This window comes from Hemitrygon akajei, chromosome 3 (genome assembly GCF_048418815.1).
Source record: "Hemitrygon akajei chromosome 3, sHemAka1.3, whole genome shotgun sequence".
Lineage (NCBI taxonomy): Eukaryota > Metazoa > Chordata > Chondrichthyes > Myliobatiformes > Dasyatidae > Hemitrygon > Hemitrygon akajei.
In genome coordinates this window covers 162410379-162429357 of record NC_133126.1, presented here as the reverse complement: position 1 = coordinate 162429357, position 18979 = coordinate 162410379, and the positions used below count along the sequence as shown (strand labels likewise).

At 42.6% G+C, this 18979-nt stretch overlaps 1 protein-coding gene across 1 annotated transcript in view; it reads left to right on the top strand.

Annotated features, from left to right (window-relative positions):
- The window catches only part of ecel1 (endothelin converting enzyme-like 1), a 129306-nt gene that overhangs the window by 87194 nt on the left and 23133 nt on the right, over positions 1-18979 (top strand). Inside the window, exons 9-13 of the mRNA XM_073041190.1 lie at positions 4286-4389; positions 4684-4742; positions 8099-8150; positions 8256-8323; positions 12214-12338. Of these exons, the coding sequence (XP_072897291.1) occupies positions 4286-4389; positions 4684-4742; positions 8099-8150; positions 8256-8323; positions 12214-12338 (408 nt within the window). The remainder of the gene's footprint in view (positions 1-4285; positions 4390-4683; positions 4743-8098; positions 8151-8255; positions 8324-12213; positions 12339-18979) is intronic.

Genomic DNA, 18979 nt, shown 5'->3' with positions numbered 1-18979 from the left:
TGGCAGGGAGGTGGGAAACAGAGCACCAGGTCAGAAAGTGGAGGGGTGGAGAGGAAGGTAAATGTCGAAGCCAGTAAAAACAGGCAGGAGCAAATTAATGGATATTATAGAACTGATAGATCGAAGTGTATGTATATTAATGGTCAGAGTATTGTGTAAGGTTAATGAACTTAGAACATGGAACTATGATATTGTGGCCACTTCAGAGATGTGGTTGAGAGAGGGACAGGAATGGATACTTAATGTCCCAGAGTTTAGATGCTTTAGAAAAGATAGAGGGGGAGGCACAAGAGATGGGAGAGTTACACTACTGATCAAGGGCAATACCACAGCTGCACTCAGAGGGACATAACACAGTCCACTGAGACTGTGTGGGTGGAACTCAGGTTTAGGAAGGGTGCAATTGTACTACTGACCCTTGAGGACATTAAGAACACGTATGCAGGCAGATTAATGAAAGATGCTGTCATGGGAAACTTACTGGGACCATCTGAGTGCAAGAGGTTTAGATCAAGCAGAATTTTTTAGGAGCATCCAGGACAGTTTCATAAATCAATATAATGATAATCCAACAAGAGAAGGGGCTGTACCAGACCTGTGACTGACGTTTCAATGGCTGAGCATTTAGGAAACAGTGACCACAAATCCTTATCTACAGCTACCCTAAGACTTCAGGAGAAGTATGAACCTTGCAGGGGAATATTAAATTGGAGTAGGACAAGAGCATTGGGCTGGAGCTAGGGAGAGCTAATTGAGAACAGTTGTTTTTGGGCAAGTCCAGATCCAACATGTGGAGGGTGTTTAAAGGCCTACTGCACAGGGCACAGCACAGGTATGTTCCAGTCAGAAGGACAAGGATGGCACAGTAAGAAAACCGTGGATGTCGTAAAGTGATGAATTTAGTCAAAAGAAAGGAAAAGTATGTAAAGCTTAGGAGGCTAGAATCAGAGCCCTTGAGAATTATAAGGATGCCAGAAAAGAACAAAAGAAGGGAATCAGGAAAGCCAGGATGGGCCCTGAAAAGTCTTGGGCAAGTAGGAATAAAGAGAATCCCAAGGAATTCTACACATACATCAATAGGAAGAGGATAACTAGGGAGAGGGTAGAGCTACTCAGGAATAAAGGGGGGAACATTTGCTTGGATGCAGAGGATGTGGATGAGGTCCTTAATGAGTATTTTATAGACAATGGACAATAGACAATAGGTGCAGGAGTAGGCCATTCGGCCCTTCGAGCCAACACCGCCATTCAATGCGATTATGGCTGATCATCCACAATCAGTACCCCGTTCCTGCCTTCTCCCCAACTCCCTTGACTCCGCTATCTTTAAGAGCTCTATCTAATTCTTCCTTGAAAGCATCCAGAGAATTGGCCTCCACTGCCTTCTGAGGCAGAGCATTCCATAGATCCACAGCTCTCTGGGTGAAAAAGTTTTTCCCGAACTCCGTTCTAAATGGCCTATCCCTTATTCTTAAACTGTAGCCTTTGGTTCTGGACTCCCCCAACATCGGGAACATGTTTCCTGCCTCTAGCGTGTCCAATCCCTTAATAATCTTATATGTTTCAATCAGATCCCCTGTCATCCTTCTAAATTCCAGTGTATACAAGCCCAGCCGTTCCAATCTTTCAACATATGACAGTCCCGCCATCCCGGGAATTAACCTCTTGAACCTACGCTGCACTCCCTCAATAGCAAGAATGTTCTTCCTCAAATTTGGAGACCAAAACTGAACACAATACTCCAGGTGTGGTCTCAACAGGGCCCTGTACAACTGCAGAAAGACCTCTTTGCTCCTATACTAAACTCCCCTTGTTATGAAGGCCAGCATGCCATTAGCTTTCTTCACTGCCTGCTGTACCTGCATGCTTACTTTCAGTGACTGATGAACAAGAACACATAGATCTCATTGTACTTCCCCTTTTCCTAACTTGACACCATTCAGATAGTAATCTGCCTTCCTGTTCTTGCCACCAAAGTGGATAACCTCACATTTATCCACATTAAGCTGCATCTGCCATGCATCTGCCCACTTACCCAACCTGTTCGAGTCACCCTGCATTCTATTTTGCATCAGTATTTATGAAGGACAAGGACATGGAGAGATCAGCATTAGGGATGTTACGTACCCCGTAACTGGGTCACTTACCAGCAAAGTTAGAGAGGTCCGTTGAAGTCTGATGGTACTATTTTAACAGTATTTATTGATAAAAATACACAAAAATAATATCAATGCAAACATACAGATAATATACGTCGTCAATACTAAATCTAAAAGCGCGGGTATAATAATAATCAATAAGGAATAGCTCTTTCGTTGTCTAGGGGATAATGTATTGTCCGATGGAAATATAAAAGTCACTGTAGTTCATTCAAGCTGTAGCTCTTTGGTTGGAGAGAAAGACGAGTTAAAACTTGCCCGTTCCTTTTATGATGTCAATCCTTCGAGAGTTGTTGGGAGTTGATTTCCCCGTTGTTAGCTAAAAACCGTTTTTCCGTGGTAAAGGACACCGATTCCGGGGCAAATGGAAACGGCTTTTGCTATTACGGGATTGCTAGCGTTTCTTCTGGTGCGTCTGAAGGGGCTGTTCCCCAGACCCTCTTTTATCCTGACTCACAGGGTCTCAGATGTCAATCAGGTTGGGATGATGCAATCCTCCACCAACCCCTCCTCGGTTCATTGCCTGGGGGCTTCGATGCATTGTACAGTATTCAATAAGCAATCCCGTCTCCAAGAGACAATAGCCGTTATCCACGGTTCCGCCTTTCGGAGGCCAGGACACATTCCAAACTCTTTGTGGATTCTGCATGTCTTTCTCTCATTTCCTGGGTCTCCTGAACTGACTTAATAGTGATCTTGCGATTCTCAAAAAGGAGGGGGCCACGGACGTAACAGGGATATTAATATGCCTGGGCATTTTGGGGTAAAGGAAGAGTTAGTGTTGGGTCTCTTAAAGAGCATTAAGGTGGATATGTCCCAGAGCCTGATGGGATATACCTTTGGCTACTGAGAGAATCATGATTAGTGATGTTTCACAGGGATTTTTACTGGGACCCCTCTGTTGTTTGTGATGTATGTAAATGACCTGGATGAGAATGTAGATGGGGGGGGGGGGGTGTTAGTAAGTTTGCAGAAGAAATGAATATCGGTGGTGTTGTGAATTGTGTGATAGACTGGCAAAGAATACAATAGGATATACAGTTGATCAGTTGCAAATATGGATGGAGAAATGGCAGATGGAGTTTAACCCAGCCAAATGCAAAGTGGTGAACCTTGGTAGGACAAATTTAAAGAGACAGTACAAGACCCTAAACAGTTGATGAACAGAGGGATCTTGGGGTCCAAGTTCATAGCTCTCTGAAAGTGGCTACACAGGTTGATAGGGTGGTTAAGAAGGCAAATAGCATACTTATCTTTATTAATTGTGGGCCTGAGTTTAAAAAGTAAGGAAATTATGTTGCAACTTTATAAAACCCTGGTTAGGCCACATCTGGAGTATTGCATACAGCACTGGTCACCCCATTATAGGAAGGATATTGAGGCTTTTGTTAGAGTATAGAAGAGGTTTACCAGGATGTTGCCCAGATTAGAAGGCATGTGCTATAACGAGACATTAAACAAACTTGGATTGTTTTCACTGGAGTCGCAAGAGGCTGTGGGTGAGATCTGATAAAGATTTATAAGATTATCAGAGTCATGAATAGAGTGGACAGTCAGTATCTTTTTCCCAGGGTTGAAATTTCCAATACCAAAGGATGTGCATTTAATGTGAGACAGGGTCCTTTCAAAGACGATGTGAGGGTTAAGCTTTTTTTACGCAGAGTTGTGGGTGCTTGGAGTGCACGGCCTAGGGTGGCAGTAGAGGCAGATACATTGGGAACTTCTTTAGATGTTTAGAAAGGCACATGACTGTGAAGAAAATGGAAGGATATGAACCTTGAATAGGCAGAAGAGATTAGTTAGCCTCTTGATTACTAATTTATTTAGTTCAGCACAGCATTGTGGGCCGAAAGGACTGTTCCTGTGCAACACGCACAAAATGCTGGAGGAACTCAGCAGGCCAGGTATCATCTGTGGAAAAGAGTACAGTCGACGTTTCAGACCGAGACCCTTCATCAGGACTGTTCCTGTGCTGTACTGTTCTCTGTTCTATATAGTTGTTTAACAAAATAGACTAGAGGAATGAAGAAAAATATTTTGTATATTCTTTAAAATGTGAGCCTTTAAAAATAAAATATAAATTTTATGTTTTTATGTAAATCCTAATTTTTCTTCTTTTGTTTTAGTTTGAAGTCCATGAGAAGACATATTTTAAAAATGTGATTAACAGCATAAGGTACAACATTAAACTCTCAGTAAGAAAAATACGCCAACAAGTGGACAAGACTGCGTGAGTGTTCTGCTTATTTAATTTGTTTTCCCAGATTATACATTAAAAGTTACAATAATATTGGACTGGTGGTGCTATCTGAAACTGAAATGGAGTGGAGGGATATTTGCATCCTATTGATCTTAGCTGTACTACTGCATAGAAACTGCCAATCAACCAGATGTTTTCCTCATATGTCTGGTGCCTGGATTTACAATCATAAATTGCTGTGTTGTATTCATTATTGAAGGTCATAACTTTGCTGAAATAGTTCTGTTCAGGATTGTGATAATGTCTGTATAACTTTGTTTATAGATGGCTGCTTCCTCCTCAAACTCTAAATGCTTATTACTTGTCTACACAAAATCAAATGGGTGAGTGAAAACTAATCAATATTTCATTGTATAAATAATGAATAAATATTTCATTTGTACTGCTTCTGTGAGCCAATATTCCTGGTTGATCTACACAAGTGTTTTTATTGTTTTGCGAGATCAATCATTTCATTATTTTTTGCAATTTGCTCTGGATACATATCACTGTTACATATTCTTGGATCGATCTTTTTATTAACTGAAATCCTTCCACTACAGCAATTCTTCAGGAGCAGTTCATCCGCATAACGTGAAGCGGTTAATTCCAAGCACATATAAGAACCGGTTGTTCCCATTTGAACCATTCCATTCATTTAAATGCCCTACACCTTGACATTTCTTAAATATCACAGCTTTGAGATGATCAACAAATTTTATAAGGGAGCTTATCAAATGCCTAGTGAAAGTCAAAGTATGCACTGCAGTCAAACAAGGTTGTCACTTCCTCAAGTAAATAATAAGAAGATTGGACAGGTTAGGTTGACAGCTCTTCACTCACTATTGTTACAGAAATCGACCTTGCATTCTTTTCTGACACACACTTCTGTCATAACTCCTCTTCACCATCAGGGCTGATCACGTGAGGGTGTTGGGGATCTGGTTCGGAGGGGCCGAGGTGTGCAACAAGAACTGGCAGGAGCGGACTGCCAAGGTCAAACAGAAACTGGGACTGTGGGGAGGGCGCTCCCTATCGATAGCGGGCAAGAACCTGGTCATCAGGTGTGAGGTGCTCTCAGGGCTGCTGTACTTGGCGCAGGTGTGGCCAGTCCCTCGCTCCTTCAGCTCGGAAATCACCCGAGCCGTCTTCAGATTCCTCTGGGGATCCAAGATGGAGCGGGTCAGACGGCCCACCATGCACAAGTCCCTGGACAACGGGGGCAAAAACGTCCCCAATGTCGCCCCCACCCTGATGGCCAGCTTCGTGTGTGGCTGCATCAGGTTGTGTGTGGATCCCAGGTATGTGGGCACCAAGTACCACTATGTGCCCAGGTTCTACCTGTCGCCCTGGCTACAAAGGATGGGTCTGGCCCCTTTCCCGCGCAACACCCCTGTCAGCTGGTCTTTGCCGCCATACCTGTCCTTCGTAGAGAAGTTCTTTCAGGTCAACGCCTTTGACCACAGGGGCATCAGGCAGTGGTCAGCACGTAAGGTCCTGCAGGCACTGCAGGAGAAGGACGAGATGGACACAGTGGGCTGGTTCCCTGAGCAGACTGTCCAGTTCATCTGGCAAAATGCCTCATCGCCAGACCTCACCAACAGGCACCAAGACCTCGCCTGGCTGGCGGTGAGAGGGGCCCTCACAGTCTGATCCCTCCTGTACACCCGGAACGTCGTCTCCACACCCCTCTGCCCACGGGAGAACTGCAGTGAGGAGGAGTCGGTGACCCACCTCTTTGCACACTGTGGGTTCGCGGAGAAGGTGTGGAGGAGGATGGAAGGGGCAGTGTTGAGGTTCATCCCCAGCAGCTGCGTAACAGAGGGCTCTCTGATCTACGGGCTGTTCCCGGGGACGCACACGGGGACCAACATCCGGTGCTGCTGGCAGATCATCAACTCGGTCAAAGACGCTCTTTGGTCGGCCCGAAACTTGATGGTCTACCAGCACACGGAGATGTCCGTGGGGGAATGCTGCCGACTGGCACATTCTCGGCTGCAGGAGTACGTGCTGAGGGACGCACTCAAACTCGGTGCAGCCACTGCAAGGGCCCGGTGGGGAAGGACCACAGTCTAGGGTCCTTCTCCCGTGGGAGTTGAGGGGTGGGGGGTTGGGGGTATACCCCTGAATGTAAATATGAAAGAACAAAGTGCCACGTGGGTGGCAAAACTTTTGAACTTTTGAATTTTGAAAATGTAAAGACAGTAATGGTACCAACTGTAAAGACTTGAAAGTCTTTGAATGGTTATTGTATATAATTTTATTTTTGAATAAAGTATATTTTGTTTTAAAAAAAACTCCTCAGATGAGAGGAGAGTAGAATAATAGCAAGGATAAATTTGCACTCCTTCTCATCTTCCACTACAGTTTCTGCATTCAGCTGATCATCCTTTACAATTGGTTCCACCACTGGACACATCCTCACATCTCCCTCCTTCTGAGCACTCAGAAGGGGCCACTGCCTTTACAACTCCCCGGTTTGCTCATCCATCTCCACTGGCCACTCTCTTACAACATTTTCCCATGCTTTTGCAGCAAAAGCAAATGCAAAACCTGCTCTTTCAAACCTGCCCCTACCCAACATCCAGAGTCCTGAACACGCTTTACAGGTGAAGCAGCAATCCACTTGCACTTCTTCCATTCTGTTGTGTTGCATTTGGTGCCCATGGTGTGCTCTCCCTACACTGGAAAACCCAAATGCAGATTGATGACATCTAGTACACCATTTGCCTGTCACTTTAATTCTCCATCCCACCCCCTTTCTGGCCTATCTCAAGCTGGCATCCAGGTCTGTTCCACAGAAGTTTAAGGAACAGAATCTGTCTGGGGCATGTTTCCGCTGCTGGGATAATATTTGATTTGACAATATCAGGTAACCCACTTTTTCCACTTGTATTAAAACAGGCTAATTCTGTAATAAGGTTATCCATCTGGAATATTCACTCACTTTCCTTTCTCCACAGTTGCCACCTGCCTTGTCCTTTTGATTTCAGATTTCACCTATATATCTGGTCTGTATTTCACAGCTTTCACATGTTTGTGTTCTCTCCCTCTCTAACTTTACTCACTAAGATATATTAACAGACGACTCCATTGTAACGGGCAACACTTACTTCACCTGATGAGAGATTCCTTTTGTCCGACCCATCTCTTCTCCACCATCTCTGTATTCTGTGACAGTGTCTTGACCTTAAACGTTGCTCTCTCTCTTTTCCACAGTCGCTCTCAGACTTGCTGAGTATTCCCAGCATCTTATTTCAGTATTCTACCAATTGTAATCTTTTTATTTTAAAATAGAAAAAAAGTGAAATTTTTGTAAATGTAAGGATTGTTTCTTGTATTGCTAAGGCTTCTATTTCTTTATTACTAGATACATGTCTGTTGGAGTATTGGCTAAATTTTTTTATCCTAAATTGGCATAATTCCAGAAACATTAAACAGTTATTTTTCTGATCAATTAACCTTTACCCTACAGTGACTCCATCCTGGCAAAACAAAGCATTTACTCCAAGGCAGTACAGGTTAGAATTAGAACATCCTCATCACTAACTATCCAAACTACTTTCACTTTGAGCGTATTCATCCTGGGCACTCTGTCTACTCTTGGGTATAGTTACATAAAACTTAACACGAACCAGAAATATCAAGATATAAAAGGATTGGTGCAGTTAAAAATGATGCTTTGCATTTACTTCCTCAGTATTTCCTGCTGGAATCTTACAGCCTCCACTTTATGATCCTGAATTTCCTCAGTAAGTACTACAATTTCAAAACATTTCATGTATAAAATATACATTAATTTTCATAACGATCTAAAATATGTACAGTTACTTTATATCAAAAAAATCTATTTGCAGATCTCTAAATTTTGGAGGTATTGGAACTATTATAGGACATGAGCTGACCCATGGTTATGATGACTGGGGTAAGTTTCAGACTCATGCAACATCTTGCATTGTTTTTCTGAGCCATGTGAATGGATCAAGTAATTTCCTCTTCTTTTGTAATATACAGGCTGTAATGATAAAGAGTATATTGTCATTAATGTCTTCATGGCAGTTAGTCAAGTTCTTACAGATAAACATGGTCACCGCTTGGGGTACTGCTGATGAAATCGTGGAGATCTAAATCAAATTAAAAGTTACTTGCACACCAAAACATGAATAAAAGTAAAGTTCCTCCCACGCCTCGTTTGGCTCAACTTTGCCATTTCTTTAGCATTCGTCTTTTTTACAAGGCCGAGTTGCTAGCTTGGCACTCAACCCAGCACGCTGGAACTCGTGTAAGGAGCCAGCCGGATTCAAACCCAGAACCCCTCATCCCAAAGTCTGGGTGTGGATTCCACTACATCACTGGCACAGACAAAAATGTTAATGGTGAATGAAAACTAGTTTAATCTGAGTGTATAGTTACTTTATCTTGGCCTTCCCAGTCCATCCAAAGATAAAGAAAAATTTTAAAGATCTTTAGTTAAAGGTTAACTTTACTTGTCCCATGGACATCAGAACATAGTGAAATGCGTCACTTGCATCAAATCAGATTAGCCAGAATTATTCTGGGCACCCCACCCCCGAAGGAGTTGCCATGCTTCTGCTGCCAACATAGCATGCCCACAACTCACTAACCCAAACTCTGCATCTTTGGAATGTGGGAGGAAACCAGAGCACCCAGAGGAAACCCACATGGTCACTGGGTGAACATGCAAACTCCTTACAGACAGCGGCAAGAATTAAACCCTAATCTTACAGCTGCCCCTATAAGGCATTGCTACCATGCCAACTGCTAACTAGGTAGATTCAATTTATGTCAGAGAAGGTGATGAAGAAATCGCCTTACTTTTCTTTATTTTTAATCAATGGGTGATTCCACGTGAGAGTATTTTAAAAAGTGAAGTATTATTGGTCCAGCATAGCAATACATACAAAGCAAATTGCAGATCAGTTACTGTAATCTGTTATTTGGGGAGACTGACTGAGCATTTGAACAACCAAGAACTGATTATCAAAGACTCTTAATAAATAAACAGGTGATGATAGATTTGCAGAAAGGATTCTGGAAACCTGAAATGAAAACAGAAAAAAAACTAGAAATGCTCAGGCCAGGTAATATCTGTAGAAGGAGGAACAGTGCTTTGGGCTAAAGAGCTTTCATCAGAACTGGGAAAGAGATAAAAAGGGGAATTTTAAATTGCAGAGAAGGTGGGAGTGAATATGGAAAGACAATATCCTGGGGAGACCAGGATTGCTGTCAAGGTGAGTTGAAGAGGACATTCAGAATAAGGGTTTGGGGAGGGGGCAGATAGAGAGTGAAATGATAGATAAAGAAGTATGTTGTATCTCTGATAGAGGGACTATTGGGCAGGTCCAGCAGGTCAAGTTACACTAATGGGCAGAGAAAGCCTGAGAGAGGTGGATGACTTCCATCACCAATAGTCTGTTCTGATACACATGGAGAAAGCAAGTGAACTAATGTTGGGGAATTTAATACTAAAACCAGAATGTCACATCCTACTCAGATGGTAGATAAAGTGCAGGATGTCATAGGTAAAGGGGTCAGAATAGGCATGCATTTTAAAATTAAAGTGGTGGACGTCTGGAAAATCAGGGTTCAGCTGGTGTAGAGGAGGCCACATTGCGAACACTGAATGCAGTACATTAAATTGAAATGAGTGCAAGTGATTGGCTGCTTCACCTAGACAAACTGTTTGAGTTCCTTAATCCTAAAGGGAAGAGGTGAAATAACAGATCTTGCTTTTCCTATGGTTATGTAGGAAAGTGAGGTGGGGAGTGTCTGGAGGGAAGAGTGGATCAGGGAGTCACAAGATGCTGACTGGGGAGAGGAGATGAGACGGGCCTATCAATGGAATCCTCTGGAGATGGGAGAAACTGTAATGAATGATTTGTTGAATGTTGAGGCTATTGGGGATGGTGAGGACTGAGAGAATTCTATCTTTCTCTGTCTAGAAGGAGAGGGTTGAGACCATATGTGCAGGGAACAGATGAGAGATGATTCAAGTTTTGGCCCATATGGTAGAGGGGAAGACAGAATTCAAGTGGAAGGAAGATATTTCAGAGTCACCTGTGTGGAAAATGTCATCACTGAAACTAACATGATGGAAAATCACATCAGCATCAATGCACAAGAGAAAGAAATGAGAGGGGTGGTCTTGCATAGGACTGAAAAAAGACTATTCCACATATCCCACTAAAAAACAAGCATACCTTGGGTCCATACAAGTTTCCATAAATACACCTTTGATATGACAGAATGAAGAAATTAAGAGACATTGTCCAATGTGAAATGTATGAATTTATATTTGGAGAAGTTTATGAAACCAAGGAAGGAAACGGAATTGACATAAGCATCAGGTACAGGAGATGAAAATTAAAATTAGAACCATTCATGTAGAGAGAGAAGGTCTTTGTTCAGATAAAAGGTGTTCAAAATTTGGAACCTCCCTCAAAAAAATTTGCGACGTCTAAATCAGTTGAAAATTCATAACAAGATTGATAAATTTTAACTTGAAATGACTTTGCAACAGTAGTTTTTTTCACCTTGTTGCTTCACTTATCAACTGATCAAATTAAAAAATTTTTTTTCATCAAATCATATATAAACCAGAAGTTCCAGTTCCATGTGTTCTCAATCTATGAACACAACTTTATTCCAAAGCTAGTTACTGATCATTACTGTGTGTACTGATGGATCATATATTGTTCTAACATGGAGGCCGTCAAAAGATTCGATTTCATAGGATTGAGCGTTTCAGACAAGAAATCATATTTTATTTAATTAATAAAAAAATAATTATTTTCTACAATTAGTAAGATAAATTGAGTTTCAGGTTTGTCATTTGGTAGAGGAGGACCGTGAGCAATGCCATTTGATATATATGCATCCTTCCTCTACCAGAAATAAGGTCTGATGCTTCTCTTGGTAGCAATAAATAAAGCTGGCAGAAATGATTTATTCGTATGCCAAAAAAGAATAAAGTAACTGTTACTAATGAGGCACTACTCTTTTATTGACCTACAAAATTATGTAATCTGGTACATTGAGTCAGTGAACATAAAAATGTCACATCATTTCATAGATTGTCTGACACTCATTCGATTTTGAAATGGCATATATAACTCAGCGAAAATATAACTGTTTCCTGGATGATTTTTGGATCCAATTCCTATTTTTTGAACTTCAGCTGGGATTTTTTTTGTTAAAATATAACATGTCAAATAGGCACTTCAATTGGAGTAGTAAAACGCAGATAGATTGGAAAGGCAGGATGTCGCGACCAGAGACGAGGGTCAGGGTGGTTCTGCTTGCTACACCGCGATGTTTACTCACTCTGCACTGCACTGAGGCTGCGGCCACTCCGATTTTCATGTCTGCGGGCTCCGCGGCGTTTACTCTACTATGCACTGAATTGACGCTGAGGCTGTGGGCCTGCTCTGGGCTTCGTGTCTGAGGACTCACTTTAGTTCTAATTGCTATTTACTCACTCTTATTGTTTGCACAATTTGCCTTTTTCTCATTCTCTGCGCATTGGGTGTTTGAAGGTCTTTTTTATGGGTTCTTTTGTGTTTCTTTGTTTAGTGGCTGCCTGTAAGGAGAGCAGTCTCAAGGTTGTATAATATAGACATACTTTGACGATAAATGAACTTTGAACTTTACATTGGGGGAATGGAAATGATGGAAGGGGTTGTGCTGAATGTTTTGTTAATGTCTAAAACCAGTTCCTTCTGCTGAGAAACTTGCAGGTAACCAAATGGGAAAATGCCATTATAAAGATGTGACATGATGCATGTTTGATTTCAGGAAGTCATTATGATAAATATGGCAATCTGAAAAAATGGTGGACTGAAGAATCTTACAATAAATTTATAAAGCGAGCCCTTTGCATTGCAAGTCTATATGAAAACTTTACTGTTTACGATCAAAGGGTAAGAAGTTTATTTCATGTGAATTGTAAACACTTCGCATATTGGATCTGTTACATTCATAAAGACTGCTTTAAAAAGACAAATATATGTTTAAACCATGCATCATACATATTTCCTTAAGGCTGTTATAGCCAGAGGTGGTAATGGGCTCCCACTACCTATTAAATGCTCCTAAAGGCTTGCACTTCAAATAGCATTTAACAACCAAGTCCAGCTCCTGTGGCTTAGCTATTAAGCCCGGTATAACCTTTTCCACTGACAGGAGAAGGTTCAAAGGCAGGTTACTGGCACCTTAAAACCAGTTACTTCGGGGAGATGGGGCTTGTCAGCTCGTCTAGGAGAAGGAAAACTCTGATCTCAAACCTCCACTGCCTTCCGCCTATGCCCACTCATGGGGAAGGCTTCAGAAGTAAACCTCGAGGGAAAAATCTGAAGCTGAGGTCCCTGAGGCAGTCCTGCATTGAGTTCAGTGCTGTCTGGCAACTCCTGCCACACTACCAAACTGTATCGCTCTCTGCCGTTCCTTTGGGTTCATCAGTTGTGTGGAGAGGGGGAGCTTGCTATGTGAGAAACAGCTTGCTCTCCATATCGCACTGCCCAGGCTTGCGTATCTAGACAGCGAGGACGCAATATCCATGGTCAACTCTGACTGACAGAGGCCCTCACCTCACATAAGGTAAGAAAAAGGCTGAAATGTCTAAGATGGCAGATATGCAACTCAGGAAGTCAAGAAGAAGTTATAAGGCAATTGTTATTTTAAGTGTGCCAGTTATGATAGCTTCCATGTGTCAGCTATCCTAACTTATGGTTGGAGACATTTAACCTGTTGTCTAGCAGGTTAGTAATCCAACTTTGCCCATGTGCTGAATGGCATGGCTGCCGATGCCACCCCTCTAAAGCCAACAAATAGGCATTAGGTAAACAGGCAATAAGCCATTGATGGCAGTACTTCAGGAACACCAATTTTACCAATACATGTGCTACATCAATCCATGAGATCACTAGTTGTGCAGATCTCACCACAAACCACAAAACATGTTGTAAATAAGAAGAATATAAAGATGCAGATCACACATATGGTAAAAAGTGTTTTAATCATAACAGGCACAAAGTGGTGGGTCCACTACATTAATTCCAAAACCCAACAAGCTCTGAGTTTTATAATCTGCCTGATATTGGACAGTGTGGTAGATGATGTTGGAAAATTTATTTGGATTAACAACAAAAGTATCCCAAATGCAGATTTTGGCAGTTATGTTTTTTTGGGTGTTTTCACTTTCTAAGCCCAAGTTCAAGATTACCATGAACTTTAATTCAAGCCTCCGAGCACGATTGCTATATCAGAGGAACATCAGGGACTGCTGTGTACTCTACTTCATGGAAACATGGCTCACACCGCCAATTTCAGATGCAGTGCTGCAGCCCAATGGCTTCCCCATTCTCTGCAAAGACAAGACAGTTCAGTCTTTTAGAGGAAGAGAAGGTGTGGTATGCTTTATGATGAACTCATTGTGATGAACAGACACTGTGGTTCTGTCCTAATTCTGCTCACCCGACCTGGAATATCTAGCGATCAAATGTCATCCATTTTATCTGTTGAAGGAGTTTTCCACCATCATCCTGGTAGTGGTGTACATTTCCCCTCAGGCCCCTGTCGGGCAGAATAGGAGAAGCTGAGCAACGTGATCAGCAGCCACGGAACTGCACACCCTGATGCCTTCTCTATCATAGTAGGAGATTTCAACCAGGCCAGCTTGAAGAAGTCTCTGAGCAACGACCACCTGTGGAATCAGAGGAGCTAACACACTTGAGCACTGTTATACCACCATCAAGGACACTTAAGGTGCCATCCCACACCCACACTTTGAAAAGTCCAATCACCTGGCTGTACTTCTACTCCCAGTGTATAGACAGAGACTTAAGACCACAGCACCAGTGGTGAGGACCAAGAAGGTCTGTTAAAGGGATGTGGAGGAGTACTTACAGGGCTGCTTTGAGTCAGTGAACTGCTCAATATTCAAAGATTCATTTTCAAGACTTAATGAATACACCCCAGTCGGCACCAATTTCGTCAAGACCTCTACGGGTGAGTGAGTGTCTTTGAGAGCATAGAGGACTTACCCAAACCAAAAATCATGGATGAAATAGAAGTTTCATCGTCTGTTGAGGGCAAGATCTGTGGCATTCAAGGCTGGTGGTCCAGAACGATACAAGAAGTCCAGATATGACCTATGGAAGACTACTTTAAGGGTGAAAAAACAATTCCAACTGAGGTAAGAAATAGAATCGAATACATGTTGGCTCTGGCAGGGTTAGTAGGCCATTTCTTCCTACAAAGCAAAATCAAGATCGTGAATGGTTGTTACGCTTCGCTCCCAGATGAGCTCAACACCTTTTATGCATGCTTTGAAAGGGACAATAAGATTAGACTTGTGCGAATCGCTGCAGCATCTGGTGACCCTGCGATTTCTCTCTCAGAGGCCAACATCACAATATCTTTTAAGAGGCTGAACCACCGTAAGGCCAGCTAACTGGTGGGAGTGTTCAAGGACATCTTCGGTCTCCCTCTGCTGCAATTGAAGGTTCCTACCTGCTTCAAAAAGGTGTCGATCATACCAATGAGCAGAAAGAGCAGGATGAGCTGCATCAATAATTGTTGCCCACTTCACCGTCTTCCGTGATGAAGTGCTTTGAGAGGTTGGTCATGGCTAGAGTCAACTCCTGCCTTATCAAGGATCTGGACCCACTGCAGTCTGCCTATCGCCACAATAGATCTACAGCAGATGCAATCTCACTGGCTCTCTACTTGGTCTTGGATCTTCTGGATGATAAAAATACCAACGCCAGGCTGCTGTTTATTGATTACAGCTCAGCATTCAACATAGTAAGTCAGCAAACTTCAAAACTTGGACCACTGTTCCTCCCGCTGCAGCTGGATCCTTGATTTCCTCGCCGGGAGAACCGCAGTTTGCGTGGATCACATCTCCTCACTGATAATCGACACTGGCGCACTTCAAGGATATGTGCTCAGCCCACTGCTCTAACTTTTTCTACACCCCTGACTTTGAGGCTAGGCACAGCTCAAATGCCGTCTATATCTGTAAATTTACCAATGACATATATATTGTTCACAGAACTTCAGATGGGTGATGAGGAGGTGTAACAGAACAAGATTTATCAGCTGGTTAAGTTGTGTCGAAACAACAACCTTACAGTCAACGTCAGTAAGTTCAAAGAATTGATTGTGGACCTTAGAAAGAGGAAGCCAAGGAACACACACCAGTCCTCATCGAGGGATCAGCAGTGGAAAGGGTGAGCAGTTTCAAGTTCCTGGGTGTCAATATCTTTGAAGATCTATCTTGGGCCCAACATATTGTTGCAATTACAACAAGGCATGATAGCACCTATATTTCATTAGGAGTTTGGAAGAGACTTGAAATGTCACAAAAGACCACAGCAAATGTCCACAAGTATACCGTGGAAAGTATTATAACTGGTGCATCCCCATCTGGTATGGAGGGGCCACTGCACAGGATCGGAATAAAACTGCAGAAGGTTCTAAACTCAGCCAGCTCCATCATGCACACTAGCCTCCCAAGCATCAAGGACATCTTCAAAAGGCAGCATCCTTCATTGAGGACCTCTACCACCCAGGACATAGAAACAAAGAAACATAGAAAATAGGTGCAGGAATAGGCCATTCGGCCCTTCGAGCCTGCACTGCCATTCAGTATGATCATGGCTGATCATCCAACTCAGAACCCTGTACCTGCTTTCTCTCCATACCCCCTGATCCCTTTAGCCACAAGGGCCATATCTAACTTCCTCTTAAATATAGCCAATGAACCGGCCTCAACTGTTTCCTGTGGCAGAGAATTCCACAGATTCACCACTCTCTGTGTGAAGAAGTTTTTCCTCATCTCGGTCCTAAAAGGCTTCCCCTTTATCCTTAAACTGTGACCCCTCGTTCTGGACTTCCCCAACATCGGAAACAATCTTCCTGCATCTAGCCTGTCCAATTCCTTTAGAATTTTATACGTTTCTATAAGATCCCCCCTCAATCTTCTAAATTCCAGTGAGTATAAGCCTAGATGATCCAGTCTTTCTTCATATGAAAGTCCTGCCATCCCAGGAATCAATCTGGTGAACCTTCTCTGTACTCCCTCTATGGCAAGAATGTCTTTCTTGCATAGGGGACCAAAACTGCACACAATATTCTAGGTGCGGTCTCACCAAGGCCTTGTACAACTGCAGTAGAACCTCCCTGCTCCTGTACTCAAATCCTTTGCTATGAATGCCAACATACCATTTGTCTTTTTCACCGCCTGCTGTACCTGCATGCCCACCTTCAATGACTGGTACACAATGACACCCAGGTCTCGTTCCATCTCCCCTTTTCCTAATCGGCCACCGTTCAGATAATAATTTGTTTTCTTGTTCTTGCAACCAAAGTGAATAACCTCACATTTATCCACATTAAATTGCATCTGCCATGAATTTGCCCACTCACCTAACCTATCCAAGTCACCCTGCATCCTCTTAGCATCCTCCTCACAGCTAACACCGCCGCCCAGCTTCATGTCATCCGCAAACTTGGAGATGCTGCATTTAATTCCCTCATCTGAATCATTAATATATATTGTAAACAACTGGGGTCCCAGCACTGAGCCTTGCGGTACCCCACTAGTCACTGCCTGCCATTCTGAAAAGGTCCCGTTTACTCCCACTCTTTGCTTCCTGTCTGCCAGCCAATTCTCTATCCACATCAATACCATACCCCCAATACCGTGTGCTTTAAGTTTGCACACTAATCTCCTGTGTGGGACCTTGTCAAAAGCTTTTTGAAAATCTAAATATACCACATCCACTGGCTCTCCCATATCCACTCTACTAGTTACATCTTCAAAAAATTCTACAAGATTCATCAGACATGATTTTCCTTTCACAAATCCATGCTGACTTTGTCCGATGATTTCACCTCTTTCCAAATGTGCTGTTATCACATCTTTGATAACCGACTCTAGCATTTTCCCCACCACCGATGTCAGACTAACCGGTCTACAATTCCCCGGTTTCTCTCTCCCTCCTTTTTTAAAAAGTGGGGTTACATTAGCCACCCTCCAAACCTCAGGAACTAATCCAGAATCTAAGGAGTTTTGAAAAATTATCACTAATGCATCCACTATTTCTTTGGCTACTTCCCTGGGAAGTAGCACCCTGGGATGCAGACCATCTGGCCCTGGGGATTTATCTGCCTTTAATCCCTTCAATTTACCTAACACCACTTCCCTACTAACATGTATTTCCCTCAGTTCCTCCATCTCACTAGACCCTCGGTCCCTTACTATTTCCAGAAGATTATTTATGTCCTCCTTAGTGAAGACAGAACCAAAGTAGTTATTCAATTGGTTTGCCATGTCTTTGTTCCCCATGATCAATTCACCTGTTTCTGACTGTAAAGGACCTACATTTGTCTTGACCAATCTTTTTCTTTTCACGTATCTATAAAGCTTTTATAGTCAGTTTTTATGTTCCCTGCCAGCTTTCTCTCATAATCTTTTTCCCCTTTCCTAATTAAGCACTTTGTCCTCCTCTGCTGGTCTCTGAATTTCTCCCAGTCCTCAGGTGTGCCGCTTTTTTTTGCTAATTTATATGTTTCTTCTTTGGACTTGATACTATCCCTAATTTCCCTTGTCAGCCACGGGTGCACTACCTTCCCTGGTTTATTCTTTTGCCAAACTGGGATGAACAATTGTTGTAGTTCATCCATGTGATCTTTAAATGCTTGCCATTGTATATCCACCGTCAACCCTTTAAGTATCATTTGCCAGTCTATCTTAGCTAATTCATGTCTCATACCTTCAAAGTTACCCTTCTTTAAGTTCAGAACCTTTGTTTCTGAATTAACTATGTCACTCTCCATCTTAATGAAGAATTCCACCATATTATGGTCACTCTTACCCAAGGGGCCTCACACGACAAGATTGCTAACTAACCCTTCCTCATTGCTCAATACCCAATCTAGAATGGCCTGCTCTCTGGTTGGTTCCTCGACATGTTGGTTCAGAAAACCATCCCGCATACGTTCCAAGAAATCCTCTTCCTCAGCACCCTTACCAATTTGGTTCACCCAATCTATATGTAGATTGAAGTCACCCATTATAACTTTATTACACGCATTTCTAATTTCCTGTTTAATGCCATCCCCAACCTTACTACTACTGTTAGGTGGCCTGTACACAACTCCCACCAGCGTTTTCTGCCCCTTAGTGTTATGCAGCTCTACCCATATCGATTCCACATCCTCCAGGCTAATGTCCTTCCTTTCAATTGCGTTAATTTCCTCTCTAACCAGCAATGATACTCCACCTCCTTTTCTTTCCTGTCTATCCCTCCTGAATATTGAATATCCCTGGATGTTGAGCTCCCATCCTTGGTCACCCTGGAGCCATGTCTCTGTGATCCCAACTATATCATATTCATTAATAACTATCTGCACATTCAATTCATCCACCTTGTTACAAATGCTCCTCGCATTGACACACAAAGCCTTCAGGCTTGTTTTTACAACACTCTTAGCCCTTATACAATTATGTTGAAAAGTGGCGCTTTTTGCTTTTTGCCCTGGATTTGCCTGCCTG